At 33.1% G+C, this 20,743-nt stretch overlaps 1 protein-coding gene across 1 annotated transcript; it reads right to left on the reverse strand.

Moving 5' to 3' along the window:
* Positions 1-19,600: 19,600 nt before the first annotated feature.
* Positions 19,601-20,214, reverse strand: LOC123302410. The gene is made up of 2 exons (XM_044885336.1): positions 20,170-20,214; positions 19,601-20,114 (listed from the first exon to the last, which is right to left on the reverse strand). The coding sequence occupies exons 1-2, from the start codon at positions 20,191-20,193 to the stop codon at positions 19,620-19,622; spliced, it is 519 nt and encodes a 172-aa protein (XP_044741271.1). The 5' UTR covers positions 20,194-20,214; the 3' UTR covers positions 19,601-19,619.
* Between the last annotated feature and the right edge of the window lie 529 nt (positions 20,215-20,743).

Here is a 20,743-nt window from a genome sequence, read left to right on the forward strand (position 1 = left end):
GGATATCATTTTGAATTTTCACAGTTTTCATGATTAGATTCGAATTCAGCGACTTCAAAAACTTGCTGAGTGGTATTCTGGCCTATATTTTTTAAGCATTTCATTTTGGGGACTTAGAAGACAAAATCCCCGGAAATTGGAGCTAGATCAAAAATTAATTTTTGTCTTTTACTTAATTCAATTTCGAACAAAATGATCCGCGTTGGATCAAAAAAATTTAGTAATCAATACATTCATTTACTCGATCAAATTTGACCTAAAGCAAGGTAACGCCAATAATATGAAGTCTTCTTTGAATTAATTTCATCATTGGCATCTAAAACTGAAATATAGTATTGAACGATCAACAACACAAACACATTTCGAAATTACGTAAAGTTAACGTAAAGCAATAAATATTGAAATAAATTATTTTTCAAAATAAAAAATTGGAAGAAGACATCTTTATATTGGAAAATTGTCCAAGTTTCCATTGAACTGATTAGGACAAAAAAATATACAACAGGAATAATGATAGTGTTGAGTAATCAACAAAAAAAGCACATTTCGAGAACGAATTCAAAAAAATGAATTGAAAAACTGCGGTAACAAACTCCTTTTGAACTGAACTTTAGGTATCATTTTGAGAAAATTAAAATATTTTCATATTATTATATTTTATTGAATTAAAAGAACGTCGGTGTGGAGTTTTCTGTTCGGTTCAGATTGAAATACCATGATACCTTGAACAAAGTATTTTTAAAACTCCCATAATTTATTTTGAAGAAAATGAAACACTTCCATCAAATTCATTTTGTGTCTTCCATACAAAAATTATTAAGCACTGATACTGTTAATAAATTTCATCACATGAGTTTTTCAACATGAAGTCAACATTTTTCAATTAATAATCAACGCATTATGTTAAATGGAATATTAACAAATTATAAAACGTTATTTCTCATCTTCTCATATTTTTCAGGTTATTACTTGAACAATTTTGCAAGCACTTTCAGAAAAGTTTATGGAATATTCACAAATCATAAAACGTATTTTATTATTTGCACATATTTTTTTAGTAGTTTCTTGAACAATTTTATAAACATTTTCAGAAAAACTAAAACCATTCTTATTTATTTCAAAAAATATCAACATGATAATTGCTCTTCAATTTTGATGTATTTATGCAATATTTGTGAATGGGTTTTAATTAAATAAAACCAGTTACAATAGATTTAATTATTATTAACTTAATTATAAAACTTTCGTTTGTTTAGTAATTAGTTCATTCACTCAGTAATGGCTGCTAGCATTTGTTGATGCACGTTCACGTTCAGTCAGTGTGTATTCGTCATGAACACCAATCATCACAATTTTAATACATGAGCGCTTAATACATTCTTTTTTTTTTAAACATCGATTATTTCTATCGATTTGTTTAATGTTCGATTCATCGATGTTCCATTATTTTTAGATTATATCGAATCCAAACAATTGCCCATTACCAACAAAATAACCGTATTCACCGTCTTTTGTATCTTTTGTAATTTAAAATATTTTCCAAAATTAATATAAATTCGATAACGAGTGGATTTCAGCATTGATGGTGACGGTAAGTACTAATAAACCATAAATATTAATAATATATTAATAGCTGCTACTTTTGACAGTGATTGTAAGTTGCGTTGTCCTAACCTTAAAAAATAAAAAAAAATCGTTTATATTTCTTTCGAATTTAAGATATTTTAAGCTACTTTAAATGATATATTGATATTTATATTTTATTTAGTATGCGTTGCAGCTAGTGATGAGTTAAAAAGACTGCAAGAATACATTGGTAAAGATCCTTTAAAATTTGTATTGGTAAATTGTATTTGTAAGATTATGCTAGAAATACCAACAATGGACGATAATGAAATCTTAACTCGGATCATTCACATTTTGCATTCATTATTTTTTAGCTTAAATGATATTATAAAGTTTCAAGTTTAGTTTTTACAGAGTTGATAGTATTAAATTGATTTAAAGAAAAAATATTTGGAAGTTTATTGCTTTAATTTTTAGGGACGTTATTTCACAATGAAATATTATAGAAAAATATAAATAATTAAATGCAGGTCTATGATGAGTCATAGATGGACTGCGTGGCATGGAACAAACACATTACGGTGTATGGAACAAAACTCAACATGACATTCAGTAATGATATATAGGAACACGTGATTCATTCAATGGATATACAAAAAACTTCATGTAATAAAATAATAATAATAAAATTCATGTAATTATTTATTTGGACAAAATAAATATGAATAATAATTTAAATGTGTTTATTAATTGGGATAAAATACTAACCAACAGATTGGAGGCTGTGAGTACGCTGAAAGTGATCACCGAGTGCGTTACTACCCGCGCAATCGGATTCGGAACAGCACATATATTTTCAACAATGTTCCTGTTAAGGAATATATTTATTAATTCTACCGAGTATCGCTTTTTGTTTTTGAATGTAAAGTCAAAATAGCTCAAAGGGGAGTTACAGCGATAACAGACAATGAGAACTTTTATGAACGAAGTCCATTGACTAGCAACTTGATTGGCGTCTTGAAGTTGCTCCACTGACGATTTCATATACGAAATTTAATTGAAACTATAAAACATCTCCAAACGTTAATCATCCATTTAAACCAGCTATACATAAAAAAAAGAAATCGAGTTTTTGTTTATACCGAAATCAATGAGCACTTATTATTTCATCTATATATATAAAAAGAGAGTGTTTGTTTGTATGTCCCCGATTTTCCCTAAAACTAACCATTGACCTTCGGTAGGGGATTATGTCATTGGGTAGCCCTTAGGCTCCCATTATGAATAAGGGAGTTTGGTGGGGGTGCATTGTGAATAAAGTAGTTTGGTGGGGGTGGAATTAAAAATGATCTAGGAATTCATAGAAAATAGATTAAAAAAATAGTTCTAATAATTTTCAATAGATGGCGCCACTGTCAATAGTACAATTTTCACAAGATGGCGCTACTGGCGCAAATGTCTTTCGATTTTTCTCGAAAATTCTGGAATGCTCCATGGATTTCTATCGAATTTTCTAGAATTTTCTCGAACATTCTGGAATGTTCTATGGATTGCTATCGAATTTTCTAGAACTTTCTCGAATATTCTCGAATGTTGTATGGATTTTTATTGAATTTTATCAAACTTTCTCGAACAATCTGGAATGTTCCATGGGGTTCTGTCGAATTTTCTAGAATTTTCTCGAACATTCTGGAATGTTCTATGGATTTCTATCGAATTTTCTAGAATTTTCTCGAACATTCTGGAATGTTCTATGGATTTCTATCGAATTTTCTAGAACTTTCTCGAATATTCTGGAATGTTCCATGGGTTTCTATCGATCTTTCCCTTACTTTTCCGTACACACAGAGAGTGTAGACATAATATTAGGATCGTCCAAAAAAATCTTACTGTTCCGTACATACAGAGAGAATTAAAAAAAAAGTCTTTCATTTAACAATTTTGATATTCAAATGTGCAAAAACAACCCAGCGAAGCGGGTTTAACAGCTAGTTATTACATAAAATGGGTGAAATTAAAGTAAAGTATAAAACATCTCCAAACGTTAATCATCCATTTAAACCAGCTATACATAAAAAAAGAAATCGAGTTTTTGTTTATACCGAAATCAATGAGCACTTAATATTTCATTATTACATAAAATGGGTGAAATTTAATGAAGGTATAAAACATCTCCAAACGTTAATCATCCATTTAAACCAGCTATACATAAAAAAGAAATCGAGTTTATTTATAACTCATTTTGTATTCCGAGTTTTGTTTATAGATAAATATTTATCTTATATTTCGATATATTTATTTAATGATATTTATTTAAAGATGAGGTATTATAGGTCAAGGCTAGGCTGACGATATTAATAAATAACTTTCAATTTCAACTTCATTTTTCGTTATTATTTTTTATTTTAAATGATATTATACAGTTTCAGTGTAGTTTTTACACAAGTGAGCATTAAATTTATTTAAAGAAAAATATAAACAAATTTATTGCTTCAATTTTATGCATTTATTTGGCAGCATACAGTCTATCAGGAATAGAGGAGGGAATGAAAGAGAGAAAAGATCTGAAAAGGAATGTTTAAAGTACTAAAATTACGCAATAAAATTGCTTAAATAGTTTTCGTCGTACTCCTTATTGATAATTAAAGAAAAAAATTACCATCATTTATTCATTCAGTTTATTTAAAATGAGTTGATCTTGAAATATTGTTTATCTCAAATAGATATTTAATCGGTCTTAGTTTAACTGAAAAGAATAGCCCTGCAATTGTGATGAACAAACGAACGAAATGCGTGAATGCTGGAACCAGCGCGCCTGCCGATTCGTATTTTTTGAAGAAATTTGCAACTACTCCAAGTTATTCGTGTGCTCAATTTGTTTGTCTCTTTTAAAGTTTCCAAAACATGATCCTGTCGCTCAATAATAACGCATTGAAATTTCGCGTTTATTATAAATTCCAGAATCTTCTTCAGGAGTAAATCCAAAATAAAACTAAAAATTTTAATAGTTTTAGGACAGTTTGAAAAGAAGTAATTGCCCTTATGGCAAAACAAATATTCACCAAAATTTTTAAGTGAAATTAATAATGGTGACAGTAAATATAATTGTTGATTCCTAGCCAAGATGTCTCCCATATAGGTTAACTATCCATTATTTTCGATATTGTAATACAAGTTAAATTTAATAAAATGACCAAACTTATGACTTACTATTGAATTTTCTGTCTGGGATTCTGTTTGGGAGTGAATTTTCTGTCCAAAATGAAGGCTCAACTAAACTTCATCAACTCCATAGTAGTTTTCGGATTTACCCCAAACATCTCATACCCTTCACAGACCACCCGTCCGGTAGCGCATGTAATATTATAATGTTCCCGACCCTGTCACATGTTCAACAAAAGCCGCTTTTGACGACGTCCTTACAGACAGAATTGGCTGCGCTCGAGACTACGACTATGGGATTCAGATGAAGGAAGACATTCCAGTGAGAAACCCACCCTTCATACTCTTCCCACCTCAGGCCATATTAAAGATCTAATGAACCAAGGCATCATCGTAAAATCTAGCAGTATTTGTATAAGTTGATTTTAACTTTGTACTCAATTTTATCACATACTGATGTTTCACTTCTTATCCAGGTTTTCAATTTTAAAGACATACACACATATTGGTAGTTCGCAGGTTAGTTAATAGGGCTCAAAACAATGGAATGGAATTTTTTGTTTTCAATCCATTGAAATCCTTTATTTGTTCGTTTTCTTAAGTAATATCATTAAGTGACAAATTTTTTTATATTAAATATTTTATCGAATGATATTTTTTATATGTCTACAACAACTAATAAAAACAGCGACATTTTAAAATATTGTCATATTTTTAGATTACCTTATTTTATGTGGGGTTAATTTATTTATGTATTTATATGAAAACCTAAAAACAGGTCAAGTTCGTAAATGAGCAATATAGGTCAATTGGGTCTTGGGTCCGTAGGACCCATCTTGTAAACCGTTAGAGATAGAACAAAAGTTTAAATGTAAAAAATATTCTTTATAAAAAATAAACAACTTTTGTTTGAAACATTTTTTTTGTAAACATCACTGTTTACCCACGAGGGCGCTTATTAGGTGCAAATTTTATAGTATACATTAATATGGGAATATCAGTGTGTGTGTAGCTATTTAAAAGTGGATATCTTTTTTTATTAACGTGCCGTCAAAAAACAAACAATTGCTTCATCAACACTGTCTATACATGGTATTTCAACAATTAACTCAGTCAATTGTTTGTTTTCACTTGTTTCTAAGTATAATTTGATAAATTTCTTAAATAAAGCAATGGCAACACCATCTGGGGATCACAAGTTGGACTAAATAAGTAGCAAAAGGGACAGTTTAATGTCAGAAATTCGTGACATAAAATCAATCTTACACAGGAAAAAATATTAACAAAAGGTACAGTTCAAGAACAAAATAACAACAAAATTGCTTTACAAAGACAAAAAAATAAAGAGACCTAGTTAAATTTGACTTTAAAAGCCATTCTGATATCTCGAAGATGCTAAAATATACTTCTCAAATTATAAAATGAAACAAGAAATATTTAGTAAGCGTAGATATCTCAAGGGTACAAGTATCTTCATTAGTGAAGATCTTCCAAAAGAAACAAGAGAAAAAGCTTGACTTTAGCGAAACAAAGAGTTACGGGACGAAAAACAATCAATGAAAAGAACATTACACAGCGGTCAAACAAAAACTTGAAGATACGACCGAAGTCTTAGATATGCTGATTGAAAACAGATATGTTGATTGAATAATTTGTTTTAATTTAATAATTTGTTACATGGAAATTTGGTATAATGGTTTCTATTTCAATGTATAAAAAATATTTTAAATATAAATAATTTGAAAACCAACGGAATCACCATGTAGTTACAAAGTTTTTAATAAAACTATAATTTGTGTGAGAATATATAGTTTTAGTTTTTTTAATATCGAATAGGAATCTGGCATATCTTTTTCTGATTGGCATAATAGAAAAAAAAAATCATTCATTGTTCCCTCTTCTTGAGGTCCCGTAGTAACATGGAAAATGAAAAAAACTTTTCTTGACTATTGTGATACAAATCGAGTGAACTATTAAAAATCGAGTTCAATCAATATCAAAAAATACTTATTTGTTGTGGGTCTGGTCTAAGATTACGGCACATACTTTAATATGTTGTAACCAACGCTGCTAACAATTTTATATAGTGTAGTGTAGATAGTAAAATATTAACTATTGCTTAATTGCTGACTTAACTAAATATATATAGATAAAATAATTTAATTGAAATATACTTGTATACGTAGATTTTATTATTTATTATATATGCGTATCGTTCTCTTCGGCCAGCATTTAACGGCTAACTCAGAACTGGCACCGAGTAGGGGAACCCGATTGACTAATTAAAACAAAGCATTGCGATGGCCAGTATGATTTCTGGCCAGCGTTCTGAATGTCAACGTTAAGAAATTCAAGCAAGCGCGGGTAAATGGCGGGAGTAACTATGACTCTTTTAAGGTAGCCAAATACCTCGTCATCTAATACGTGACGCGCATGAATGGATTAACGAGATTCCCATTGTCCCTATCTACACCTGCCACCGGCAGCGTCGGTGGGACCAGAGCACACTGGTACCAGGCGGGTCCCCGGGTGGCGGATAGGGGATGCCGATCGGTTTGCACTAACCACTGATTGGTTGGAGCTTGCTCCCCCGGACCAAAGTTTGCGTGTGGGAAGGAAAACCCATTAAACCAGCATCCCTGTGTTGTTCAGTGGCGTTAGTGGCTGTCTTTGTTCCTATTGTTTTGATGTTTTTCCTATATGTGGCTGGCCGATCTTTCACTCACGTTGGGAGTGGCCGACGCTGATCTGGGATCAGCAAAAGTCTGATGTGCGCCTAGCGCTGCCGAGACGTGTGTGGTTGGGAGGTCTAACGACTAGCTTCGGACCCTGGCCAGGAAGTGTGCGTTGAACACAGGGGTCGGAACCTGTGTTGCTCCGAGCGGGTAACGGCACGTCCTTGAATTCCGGTGTCGTTCTTGGTAACCCCAGGTGAGTGTTGGGCCCCTGAGTACAGGGGTGGTAGTAACCGATACCTACGGGATCTGTTGCTACTTGGGTGTACCCGTTCCCAACTATACTCGGCTCGCTCCTTCACACACGATTAGTCGTACAACGAATTATATGGATGGTACATTGAAGATTGTGGAAGCTGGAGGCCAGTCGTCAGCCGGAAAGGGCGACAAAATGGAGACGGACGGGGCGCAGAAGGGCCAAGCTGAAGGCCCTTGGGCGAAAAGAGGAGGAAAATCGAGCCCAGCGACTCAAGACCGAGTGCAACTGGGTCCGAACTTTCTGACTCGGAAGCTGCGGGCTTCGTCGAAAGAGCGGCGACTTTGAGAAGAGTCGTGAAAAATGTTATGTCAGGCTTTGTGGGAAGCAGACATAGCAAAGCTCATGTTACCGAGGTTGGCAATGTCTATGCCAAATATAAGGACCTGGTGGCTGCATTGTTGAAACGAGTGGAAGAGCTCGAGAAGGGACAATCTGTCCCTTCACCATCTCCTCCGACCATTACTGGCGAACTGGCCAGTTTTAAGGAGGAGATTCGTGTGATGGTCACGAGTATTATGGCGACGCATATGTCCCAAACGGGCCGTGCGGTACCACAGGTGGCTAAAGCGCCATCACCGGCACCCCGCGCGTACTCGCAGGTGACGACGGGTGCAACACCAGGCCCTAGTGGTGTTAGGGCTGCCAAACCTGCGGTTGCCGAAGCCCAACCGCAGCCAAAGAAGAAAAATAGGAAGAAGAAGAAGAAGAAGAAAGGACCTGCAAGGTCCTACGCAGTGGTCGTACGATCTGCTGCTGAACCCCTTACCGGCGATCAGGTAAAGGGGAAAATGTTGGAGTGCGTCACCCCCCCCCCGAAGATGTCCGCATTAGGGCTGTTCGGAGGATGCGGGATGGTCTCGTTATCGAGACCAAAACGGCTGAAGAAGCAGAAATGCTTAAGCAGTGTGGCGCATTTCGTGCGGGCGGTCTCCAGGTAGAAGACCCGAAGGGTCTTCTGCCTAAGATTTTGGTACATGATGTACCTAAATCCTGCACGGATGATAAGCTGGTCACCGCGGTGGCCAGAACCAGCTTGAAGAACCTGACCCTGGAGGAGGTCAAAAAGCAGTTCCAGGTGCTCAACAGGATGGGCAAGGGTGATACCCAGAATGTCCTGTGTGAGCTACCAACGGAATGGCGGAAGACCATCCTGAAGGAGCGCAGGATTTACGTCGGCTTCCTGGCACATAGAGTAGTAGAAGAGTCATGTACCTCCTGGCGCAGTTTGACCTCAAGTAACCCCGCTTGGATGGTACACTTTTCAAAAAAGGGCAAACCTAGGTGAATGTTGGAAACCTCGGAAGTTGGATGACGTCATTGACCAATAGTAAATCAAGATGGCGTTGGGAGGTGTGGTGGGGCGTGGCTGACAGAGCGTTAGTGTGTTTCTAGGCGGAAGTGGGGCTTAAAGTGGTGGGCGTGGTTTTGGAAGTGGGGGTTAAAGGGGGCGGGAATTGGACGTTAGATAATCGAGCCCACTTTCAACCCCAAAGTATGGTACACTTTTCCAAAAAGGGCAAACCTCGGTTGAATGCGAAGTTGGAGGGGGACGTCATTGACCAATAGTAGCGCTGTAAAAATCAAGATGGCGTCGGGAGGTGTGGTGGGGGAAGGAATGGCTGCCTAAGCATTGATGACGTCATTGGCTTTGACCAATAGTGGCGGAGAGTGAACGGGGGGCGGGACGTTGACATTAGTCAGCAATTTTCAAGAATATGTTAATTTAACCTTGAAAAATATTCTAATTTGACACTTTATACATGATAAAATTCAAGATACGTGACCGGATGTTAATATTTTTTTATGATTAAGCAATGTAATATGACACTTGAAATTTACATAATAAAAATACATGTTGAAACTTGTTTGAATGGACTTTGATCTTAAAATAATTTTACACAAGTCAGCAATTTTCAAGAATATGTTAATTTGACCTTGAAAAATATGATATCATCATCTTGTTACAAGTTCAAACTTGTTTGAAATAATTTTACATGTGTCAAAACACGTGACCGGATATTAATATTTTTTTATGATTAAGCAATGTAATATGACACTTGAAATTTACATAATAAAAATACATGTTCAAACTTGTTTGAATGGACTTTGATCTTAAAATAATTTTACACGTGTCAGCAATTTTCAAGAATATGTTAATTTGACCTTGAAAAATATGATATCATCATCTTGTAACAAGTTCAAACTTGTTTGAAATAATTTTACATGTGTCAAAACACGTGACCGGATATTAATATTTTTTTATGATTAAGCAATGTAATATGACACTTGAAATTTACATAATAAAAATACATGTTCAAACTTGTTTGAATGGACTTTGATCTTAAAATAATTTTACACGTGTCAGCAATTTTCAAGAATATGTTAATTTGACCTTGAAAAATATGATATCATCATCCTGCTACAAGTTCAAACTTGTTTGAACATGTTCAAACTTGTTTGAACATGTTTAAACTTGTCTGAATTCCAAGAAAAAATAATTAGTTTGAATTACGATTATAAAAATATCAAATTACAACTTTTTTAGTGGTGGGGATAATGGTATAAAAAGTGATGTACGTAGCTGTTGAAGTATCTCTTTTGAAATTCACCTTTGCTTCAGTTAGTTTTTTCCTCATATATTTTTTACGTTATTTTTATTATTATTATTATTATTATTATTATTATTATTATTTTTTGTTTTTTTTTTTGTTTTTGGTATATTTATTATTCTAAACTTAGTCTATATATTTTATACAAAAAACAAATATTACTCAGTTGTAAGTTAACTTTAGTGTTGAACGTTCGGTAACGTATATTTTGCTTAGTATTTGAAAATATAACGGTAAGTGTAAAATTTTTTAAATATTATTGTGAAACTTAAATATAATTTTTTGAAAGATGGACACCTACGAACGAAATGTTATGCAGACGCTAAACGTGGTACCTCAAGGTGGTAGCACTGATATGATGAAGAAAGTGGAGAGAGCGTTGAGGCTCATCAAGACGGTGGAGGAAGCTGAGCGATGGATGATACTTAATAAGCAGAACATCCGCTTATTCAAAAAGATGTTGATGTTAAAGAAAGAAAATCCTCTGCGTCTTGAAGCTAATATTGGACTTTGTAAATCATACCAGCGGCAACTTCACCGACTGCGATTAGATTTAGTTAAGCAAGGTGGTGGTGTCACCAAAAAACAAAATCGACATCTAATCTGGGAGACAATTGAAACCCACCACCAGGGCAGGGTGAAGACTGGTATGATTACCAATTTGGATTATAAAGATCCAAATATATTTTTCAACCGGGCATTTCCAATGTTTAGAAGACACGTTCGGCGTGAGCTAGTGAATCATCCCCTCAAGGTAAGTAAAATTTAAGATTTATAATTTAAATAGTCTAATGAGATTTTATTTCAGGTGTATATTATGTTCACGGGCAATTTCATTAAGCCCATCACCAAAGAGGAGGATTTGAAAACTTTTATAACGTCGGCTAAGGAAATGTATCTGACAACGGACATGCAGGAGTGGTACATTGATCATGTCAAAAACTATTTGTTGAAAAAATTGGAAGAATTCCAGGAACGCGATAGCGGTTGGGCTCTTGACATGATCATAAATATTCGAGTCCACATGAATAAGTACTCTCCGATCACAGCTGGAACATTTTGCGAACTACCATCTGCAATTAAATGTAGAAAAGCTGTGATTAATGTCCGGAATGATGACCAACACTGCTTTTTATGGTCGATAATGTCAGCACTTTACCCGGTTGAAAAGGATCCTCAACGTTTAACTAAGTACCAGCACTATAAATATCATTTAAAATTTGATGGATTAAAGTTTCCCATGTCTCTGGATCAAATTAATAAATTTGAAAAGATGAACCCGCATTTATCGATTAACGTGTACGGCTACAAAGATACGTTTCTACATGGTTTGGAAATTTTCCCTGTACGCGTTAGTTCGAACACTGCGGGGCAGAAAATTCATCTACTGGCTGTGGAGAATGGGAACAGTCACCACTTTTGCTGGATAAAAAATTTAGCAAAGTTGTGTCGATCGGGTGTAACAAAACACCGCCGCCAAATTTATTTATGTGATCGATGTCTCAACTATTTTGCTACAGAAGTCAAACTCCAACAGCATTCAGTAAATTGTGGTGAGAAAGAAGCAGTGCGGGTACGAATGCCTGAAACTGATGACGAGCGGTTCGTTGAGTTCAAAGATTTCAACAGCAAGGAACGTGTTGAGTATATGGTGTACGCTGACTTTGAGGCACTATTGGTACCACAACATCATGAAGACATGGAAATGGATCATGGGTCTTATACAAAAAATATTCAAAAACATGTACCCTACAGTGTAGGTTACTATGTTCATTGTACCCATGATCCCAACCAATCGTTTTATAAGGCATACCGTGGTGCTGATTGTGTCAAGTGGTTTGTTCATGAACTGGAACAAGTAGCGTACTCATTAGAGCAAAAAATAAAACACGTTAAACCAATGTATCCGCTCACCGTCGAACAAGAACTGGATTTTATGTCAGCAGAGAAGTGTCACATTTGTGGTAAAGATTTCGTATCCAATTCCATACGTGTTCGCGACCATTCACATCGCACAGGTAATGCAGGTTATTTATTATTTTTTAATTTCATCTAATTTTATATTAATCTATTTTAGGTATCTACCGTGGAGCAGCACACCAATTTTGTAATCTGCATTATCAAGATTCAAGGGTGATACCTGTTGTGATGCACAACTTAAGTGGATACGATTCGCATTTTATTATTGAAGCTCTGCTGACGGAAATCGACGGTCAAGTTGATGTGTTGCCCATCAACAAAGAAAAGTACATCAGTTTCACAAAGCACGTCTCGGACATTCAATTAAGATTCATTGATTCCTTCCGATTTCTCGCAGACAAGTTGGAAAATCTGGCCTCATATTTAGATAATGATAAAAAATCCATTTTACATAAAGAGGTAAATGATAAAAAATAAATAATTTTTAATACAGGGTTGTAATTTGTTTTTTAATTTTTTATAGGTCAGTAATGATGAACAATTTCAATTGCTGACGAGAAAAGGTGTATTTCCATATGAATACATGAGTAGCTGGGGACGTCTCCAAGAGACAAAATTACCACCAAAGGAGGCGTTCTACAGTGTGTTAACAGATGAACACATAACGGATGAGGATTATAACCATGCGATACAGGTATGGAACACATTCAATTTACATACACTAGGTGATTATTCAGACCTGTATATGAAAACTGATGTGTTACTACTTGCGGATATTTTTGAAAATTTCCGTAACACTTGTATTCATAGCTATAGTCTTGATCCTAGTCACTATTACACACTTCCTGGCTATACGTGGAGCGCCATGTTGAAATACACCAATATCAAATTGGAATTGTTCACGGATATTGATGACTTGTTGTTTATCGAGAAAGGAATCAGAGGCGGTGTAAGTCAATGTTCTAATCGCTATGCTAAGGCAAACAATAAGTACATGGAAGAGGGGTATGATAAAACTCAAGAAGATGTCTACCTTATGTATTATGATGTGGTGAACCTATATGGTGCAGCAATGTGTGGATACCTACCAACAGGAAATTTTAAGTGGGTCGACACACCAAACATCGAGGATGTTGCAGATGATTCACCAGTCGGGTACATTTTAGAAGTAGACCTTGAAATACCCCAACATCTACATGATAACTTTAGCGATTTACCGCCATGTCCGGAGACAACGAAACCACCTGGATCAAAACAAAAATATCTTCTGTCAACCCTTTACAATAAGACCAACTATGTCGTGCACTACAGGAATTTAAAACTGTATACACAACTCGGTGTTAAGGTAACAAAATACCACCGTGTGTTACAATTCGATCAATCTGCATGGTTGAAACCATATATTGATTTCAATACCGAGATGCGCAAGAACGCCTCAAATGAGTTTGAAAAAGCATTATTCAAACTCATGATTAATGCCATCTTCGGTAAAACCATGGAGAATGTGAGGAAACATCGGGTTGTGTACATACGAAAAAATTGGGATGGAAAACATGGTGTGAAGAAATTAATTGCCAATCCCAATTTTCACAGTATGATGGTGCTCGACAATGACGTCAGTATTGTTGAAATGAAAAAATCACAGATACGTTTCAACAAACCCATCTACATAGGCTTCACAATTTTAGACATATCGAAAACGTTTGTGTATGACTTCCACTACAACTACATGTACCAACGGTACAACCCCACAAATGTTAGGTTATTATACACAGACACCGATAGTCTAATTTATAGCGTGAAAAATACTGACGTCTATGAGGTCATGAAACAGGATATTAATCGTTTTGATACGGCTGACTATGCACCCGACAACATCTATGGTATGCCACTACGTAATAAGAAAGTCAAGGGTTTAATGTCCGATGAAAATAATGGTGATGTTATGCTAGAATTTGTCGGATTACGTAGCAAAATGTATGCTATTCGGGTGCAAAATAAAAAAGAGACTAAACGATCCAAGGGTCTCAAGAAGTCAGCTATCCGAAAACTTACTTTTGAGGACTATAAGCGGTGTTTGCTTGAGAACCGTAACTTTTACCATGTTCAGCAAAGCATCCAATCCAAGCGACACCGCTTACATACCATCAAACAGCAGAAAGTGGGCTTATCACCATTTGACCAAAAACGATACATTACTCACAATTCATGTGAAACAAAACCATGGGGCCACTATAGCATTATTTGTTGAGTGTAAGTATTTTATATTTTTTGTTTTTAATATTTAGCTAATTTTTGCTGTTGTTTCAGAAATGTGTCCTGCTGTTGTGATGATCCTCAAAGTGGTTCGGTATTGTGATAGGTGTACAAACAATTGATAGAGTAGTGCGCATGAACAATTGATAGAGTAGTGGTGGGGGTGTCAAAAAACTGATAGTTAGGTTGAATTATTATAGAAAACAATTTAGTGTTAGTTTAAACATACAAAATGCAAGACTTTGGTAATCATAATAGTGATAACAACTGTATTGTTAATATGATTAAAGATAATTGTAGTTTAAGTACTTTAAACAATGTGTTAACAAAGTATTTTAAAACATTAGTTAATATGGCAATTAAATGTGGTCGACCGGAAACTTTAAACTACCTTATTGATAAGGTAGAACAAATGGACTTAGAAGTGAAATTTTCCCCATCGTCAGACGATGAAGACAAACAAATTTGGAACTGGATTTTAAAAAATATCCACTCTGGACAAACAGATGGAATTGTAGGACTATCCATTTTTGAACAATCTTACTACAGTGTATTTACATCAAACGAGTTATCCGACTATGTTCAAGTGAAAGAAATGACTGAAAATTATCTTATGAAGAAAGATGATGATGATGACAATGGACACTTTTCAGAATAATAATTATAATGTATTTTCGATAATTTATAAATATATATTTTTTAAATATTATTATAATACAACTCTGTTTTATACTTTTCAGAATAATAATTATAATGTATTTTCGATAATTTATAAATATATATTTTTTAAATATTATTATAATACAACTCTGTTTTTATATGTTAGAGATAAAATTTTACAATAAAAATAATATTTTTACAATGTGATATTTTTTATTTTTTTTTTTATAAATCACAAGTATGTTCACAAAAGCGGTCCACTATGACAAATTTTTTATTGTTACAAGTATGTTCATAAAAACGGTCCACTATAAAATAAGACTTTTTTGTCAATATATGAATTGTGTAAAGAGTCGTACCCTAACCGGACTTTAACTTTGGATCCACGTTTAGCTAAGACCTTTTCCACTAAATAAATGTTTGGATCGTGAACTTTTTGTAATTCTTCGGCATAGAAACCACCCTTTATATCATCGTTGTTGTAGTCCTTTAGTAGATATGTTCTTGGGTTTGTAAGCAGATACAGACCAATATTAAACAGGTTAAATCCAGTATTAAACAGATACAGACCAGTATTAAACAGGTCAAAACCAGTATTAAACAGATACAGACCAGTATTAAACAGGTTAAAACCAGTATTAAACAGGTCAAAACCAGTATTAAACAGATACAGACCAGTATTAAACAGGTCAAAACCAGTATTAAACAGATACAGACCAGTATTAAACAGATACAGACCAGTATTAAACAGATACAGACCAGTATTAAACAGGTCAAAACCAGTATTAAACAGGTTAAAACCAGTATTAAACAGATACAGACTTTCGCTGATTTTACTCTGGTTTTACTCCGGTTTTCACCGATTTTGCTCCGACTTTCGCCGATTTTACTCCGGTTTTACTCCAGTTTTCACCGATTTTGCTCCGACTTTCGCCGATTTTACTCCGGTTTTACTCCGGCTTTCACCGATTTTACTCCGACTTTCGCCGATTTTACTCCGGTTTTACTCCGACTTTCGCCGATTTTACTCCGGCTTTCACCGATTTTACTCCGGCTTTTTAATTTTTGATAAAGTTATTATAAACTTGTTATTTAATTATATTTGTTTTCTTCAAGTAATGGATTATAGATAGTATTTCTCTTCTGATGTTTGTAGAATGTAGTCTTCTTAATTTATCAATTATTATATTACGATCACTATTGGAATCAATATTTTTTTTTTTTTTTTTTTTTTTTTTCATAAGTTTTCAATACTAGGTTGAAAAAACTGTTTAATACTGGTTTTGACCTGTTTAATACTGGTTTTGACCTGTTTAGAAACAGACCTGTTTAGAAAGAGACCTGTTTAGATATAGACCTGTTTAGAAAGAGACCTGTTTAGAAACAGACCTGTTTAGAAAGAGACCTGTTTAGAAACAGACCTGTTTAGAAAGAGACCTGTTTAGAAAGAGACCTGTTTAGATACAGACCTGTTTAGAAAGAGGTCTGGTTTTCAAATCTAACAAGCATCATCAATCAACCCATATAATATGCTCTTTATATTGAATATAATAAATCAACTTGTACTATAGATTAGATAAAAAAATTTTATTTAAAAAAATTATAATTTTATATTAAAACAAAATACATTTATAAACTGCAATCATGCAAAAAATCATCTTGAGAAAGAATTTATTCAGGATTGTGTTAAAAATTCGACGCACCAATACATATATATATATATATATATATATATATATATATATATACAGGGTATTCTGTTATTAACTAAACACCGCCTTTTATGATGTAAAAATATTTAATTATTTCCTATGATGGCTTTAAGTTACCAAAGCTTGCAGTTTATACTTTTTATATACCGTACAGTGTGCAACACTATTTTTGGATACATCATGGTTGATAATTCCTGTTTCATATTTATATGATCTTTTAGGTAGGGTGTCACACATAAAAACACTACAAAAATACGGAATTTTAAATTGTTTAGCATACGCATGTAGATCTGTATCGTAAAGTGCTCTGGGTTGTATTGAAATTTTAGTCTTAGTTACATTGCATTTTCATAAACAACAACCCGCTCTGGGTGTTTATTACCAGAAAATACAGACACACAAACATATCATGGTCGTCTATTTTCAGATTCACTATGAACAATAATATGTGGCCCTAGTGGTTGTGGTAAAACCAATGTTATGTTGAATTTAATTTAAGATGAAAATGGTTTACACTTTGAAAACATTTATGTTTACAGTAAATCTGTTTACTAACCGAAATATCAATTACTAGAAGAGACTTTAAAATTAGTGGAAGGGGTTGGCTATTTTTCCACTTAGTGATACTAGTGAAATTCCTAGTCTGAATGAAGCTCGAGAAAAAAGTCTTTTCATTTTTGATGATGTGAGCTGTCATTCACAACAGAGAAGTAGAGAATACTTTAGTATGGATCGTCATCGAAAAATTGATTGTTTCTACCTATGTCAGAGCTACGCACGTGTTCTAAAGCATAACATAAGGGGCAATGTTAATTGCTTGGTGCTATTCAAAACGGATGAAATGAATCTAAAACACATATTCTACAATCATGTTGGCTCTGATATGAATTTTCAAAAATTTCATGATTTATATCGACATTGTTGGAGTTCACCAAATGGATTTGTTGTAATAATGAAAAATTTCTCTATGAATGCAGGTCGTTATAGGAATGGATTTGATGAATTTATTGAACTGTAGTGTCACCAATACTTTGTGTGTTTTTTCAGATTCATAATAATAATTTTTTTCTGTAAATTTTTTTTAAAATGTAAATTTTAATCATTAATAAATAAAAAAAAAATATTTATAAGATTTTTATTAAATAAAACCTTTATTCTAATCTCATAACACGTGTAAAATTATTTTAAGATCTAATGCGATTCAAACAAGTTTAAACATGTTCAAACAAGTTTGAACATGTATTTTTATTCAAACAAGTTTGAACTTGTAACAGGATGATGATATCATATTTTTCAAGGTCAAATCTATTTCAACATATTTTTGAGAATAGCTGACACGTGTAAAATTATTTTAAGATCAAAGTCCATTCAAACAAGTTTGAACATGTATTTTTATTATGTAAATTTCAAGTGTCATATTACATTGCTTAATCATAAAAAAATATTAATATCCGATCACGTGTTTTGACACATATAAAATTATTTCAAACAAGTTTGAACTTGTTACAAGATGATGATATTATATTTTTCAAGGTCAAATCTATTTCAACATATTCTTGAAAATTGCTGACTCATAATATTCTTTTCTTGGAATTCAGATTTGCAAATTATTATCTAACACGTTCAAGTGTCATATTACATTGCTTAATCATAAAAAAATATTAGCATCTGGTCACGTGTAAAATTATTTTAAGTCGATTAAAACAAGTTTGAACTTGTAACAGGATGATGATATCATATTTTTCAAGGTTAGATGTTATCTATTTCAACATAAAAAAAAAAATAAACATCCGGTCACGTGTCTTGAATTTTATCATGTATATTTAAAGTGTCAAATTACAATATTTTTCAAGGTTAGATGTTATTTATTTCAACATATTCTTGAGAATTCTCTTTCTCCTGTCCCGTTAGATTTGGATATGAACCAGATATGAACTGAGAAATCAGAGTATTAAAGCAGATATAAAAACAATTTTATTAAAAAAATTGAAAAAATCAGAGTATTAAAGCAGTTATCAAATCAATTTTGTTAAAAAACTTATAAAATCGGAGTAGTTTTTAACAAAAACTTATAAAATCGGAGTAGTTACCAGAAATATTCACCATTCACGAGGTGAAACTTACAAACCCAAGAACATATTTATTGAAGGATTACAACAACGAAGATATAAAGGGTGGTTTCTATGCTGAAGAATTACAAAAAGTTCACGATCCAAACATTTATTTAGTGGAAAAGGTCTTAGCTAAACATGGATCTAACGTTAAAGTCAGGTGGTTAGGGTTCGACTCTTTACATGATTCATATATTGATAAAAAAAGTCTCCTTTTATAGTGGAAAGTTTTTGTGAACATACTTGTAACAAAAAAATTTTGTCATAGTGGACCGCTTTTGTGAACATATTTGTGTTTTAAAAAAGGAAATGTATTTTTTAATATGAATATATATTAGACTATGTTCATGAAATTTTATTGAAGCAATTTTTAACTAACACAAAACAATATAAAAATATTGTTGTAATACAAATGTTTTTTGATTCATGTTTATTACTCAAAATTACTTGATGGTGCGAATATAATTATCACAAACAAGGTGTATTTATAACCTGAAAATAAGGTGGTGAGGTCATTTCATAGATAAAACAAAACAATGATTAATTAAATTATAGGTGTTTTTTATTGTAAATACAAACACATTTTTAAAAAAAACTTATCATAGACAATTACATTCATGTTTTTATTTCTATATACAATCATGATCATCACTATTTCTTCCACAATCACATCTGTCAATTTCATTACAATTTGTAGCACATATCCATGGCTCGAACCATTTCGGTATATTTCCACCATCCATTTGTTGGTATAGCATTCTACAGAGAATTTTAGGATCTATTTGTTCATACCATAAAAACATTCTCTCATCATGTCTAGCACTATCACCAATCCATTGTTTTCGGCGAATATCGTATGTACCCCAATTTTTTCTCAAGTTACTTCCATGAGTAAGATCATCACAACATTCATTTAGTAATATTTCAAACTGATTGAAATCTCTTTTAAAGTAGTTGAACTTTTTCGCATAATTTACAAATAAGATTGCATCCAAACAATTTCTTACTATGAATGCAGCAATATGAAAGCAATCATCAACTTCTAAATAAGAATACCGTAATGTGTCGATTAACTTTGTAGGTATACTCCAACGACATGCCTCCATAAGTTGATAAAATTCCATCTATAAAAATATTTGGCTACAATTTTCTAAACAGATCTTATCAAACAATACTCACATTAAAATATTCTGGGTAAATCATCTCCGAATTTTGAAACAGATCAATATGATTTTGTAGCGACATTGTACCCCATAATTGTAATGAATTAAAATAAACACCATTTTTTACAAAAATATCCATAATTTATTTAGTATTATTTTTTTTTAAATATCAAAAACATAAACTTTACAATTTTTTTATAACAATAACAATAAAATATATATATCTTGCAGTAATAAAATTCAATATAGGAATGATTTGTTAAAATTTTGATGTTCTTGAACATAGTCATCATCATCACTATCACCATCGTCTTCGAATAGGCGCAGTCTCAGTTGGTGACTTCTTCCAATTTTCTCCTCCACCCTCAAATACCCCGGTTTTGTGTTAAATAATTTAATCATGTTGTCCGTCAACACTGCAAACCTAGATGGTAGAAAAACTCCCTCGTTTTCTGTACCATCTAGGCTTATATCCAGTAAAACTTTTATTGATGGCCCATGTATCGTTAGAATCCGCTCCATTTTTAGTATTTTTAATTTTTTTTTCAGTGGCAAGTCGTCCATTTTTATGCATGGTCGCACTAAACAAC

The sequence above is a fragment of the Chrysoperla carnea genome, chromosome X (assembly GCF_905475395.1).
Source record: "Chrysoperla carnea chromosome X, inChrCarn1.1, whole genome shotgun sequence".
In the NCBI taxonomy this organism is placed as follows: domain Eukaryota; kingdom Metazoa; phylum Arthropoda; class Insecta; order Neuroptera; family Chrysopidae; genus Chrysoperla; species Chrysoperla carnea.

Bases quoted from the DNA above. Each gene is read 5' to 3' on its own strand.
- LOC123302410 (XM_044885336.1), bottom strand. From the start codon at position 20,193: ATGATTTACCCAGAATATTTTAAT. The intron at 20,115-20,169 runs GTGAGTATTGTT...ATATTTTTATAG, and splicing joins TTTACCCAGAATATTTTAAT to ATGGAATTTTATCAACTTAT.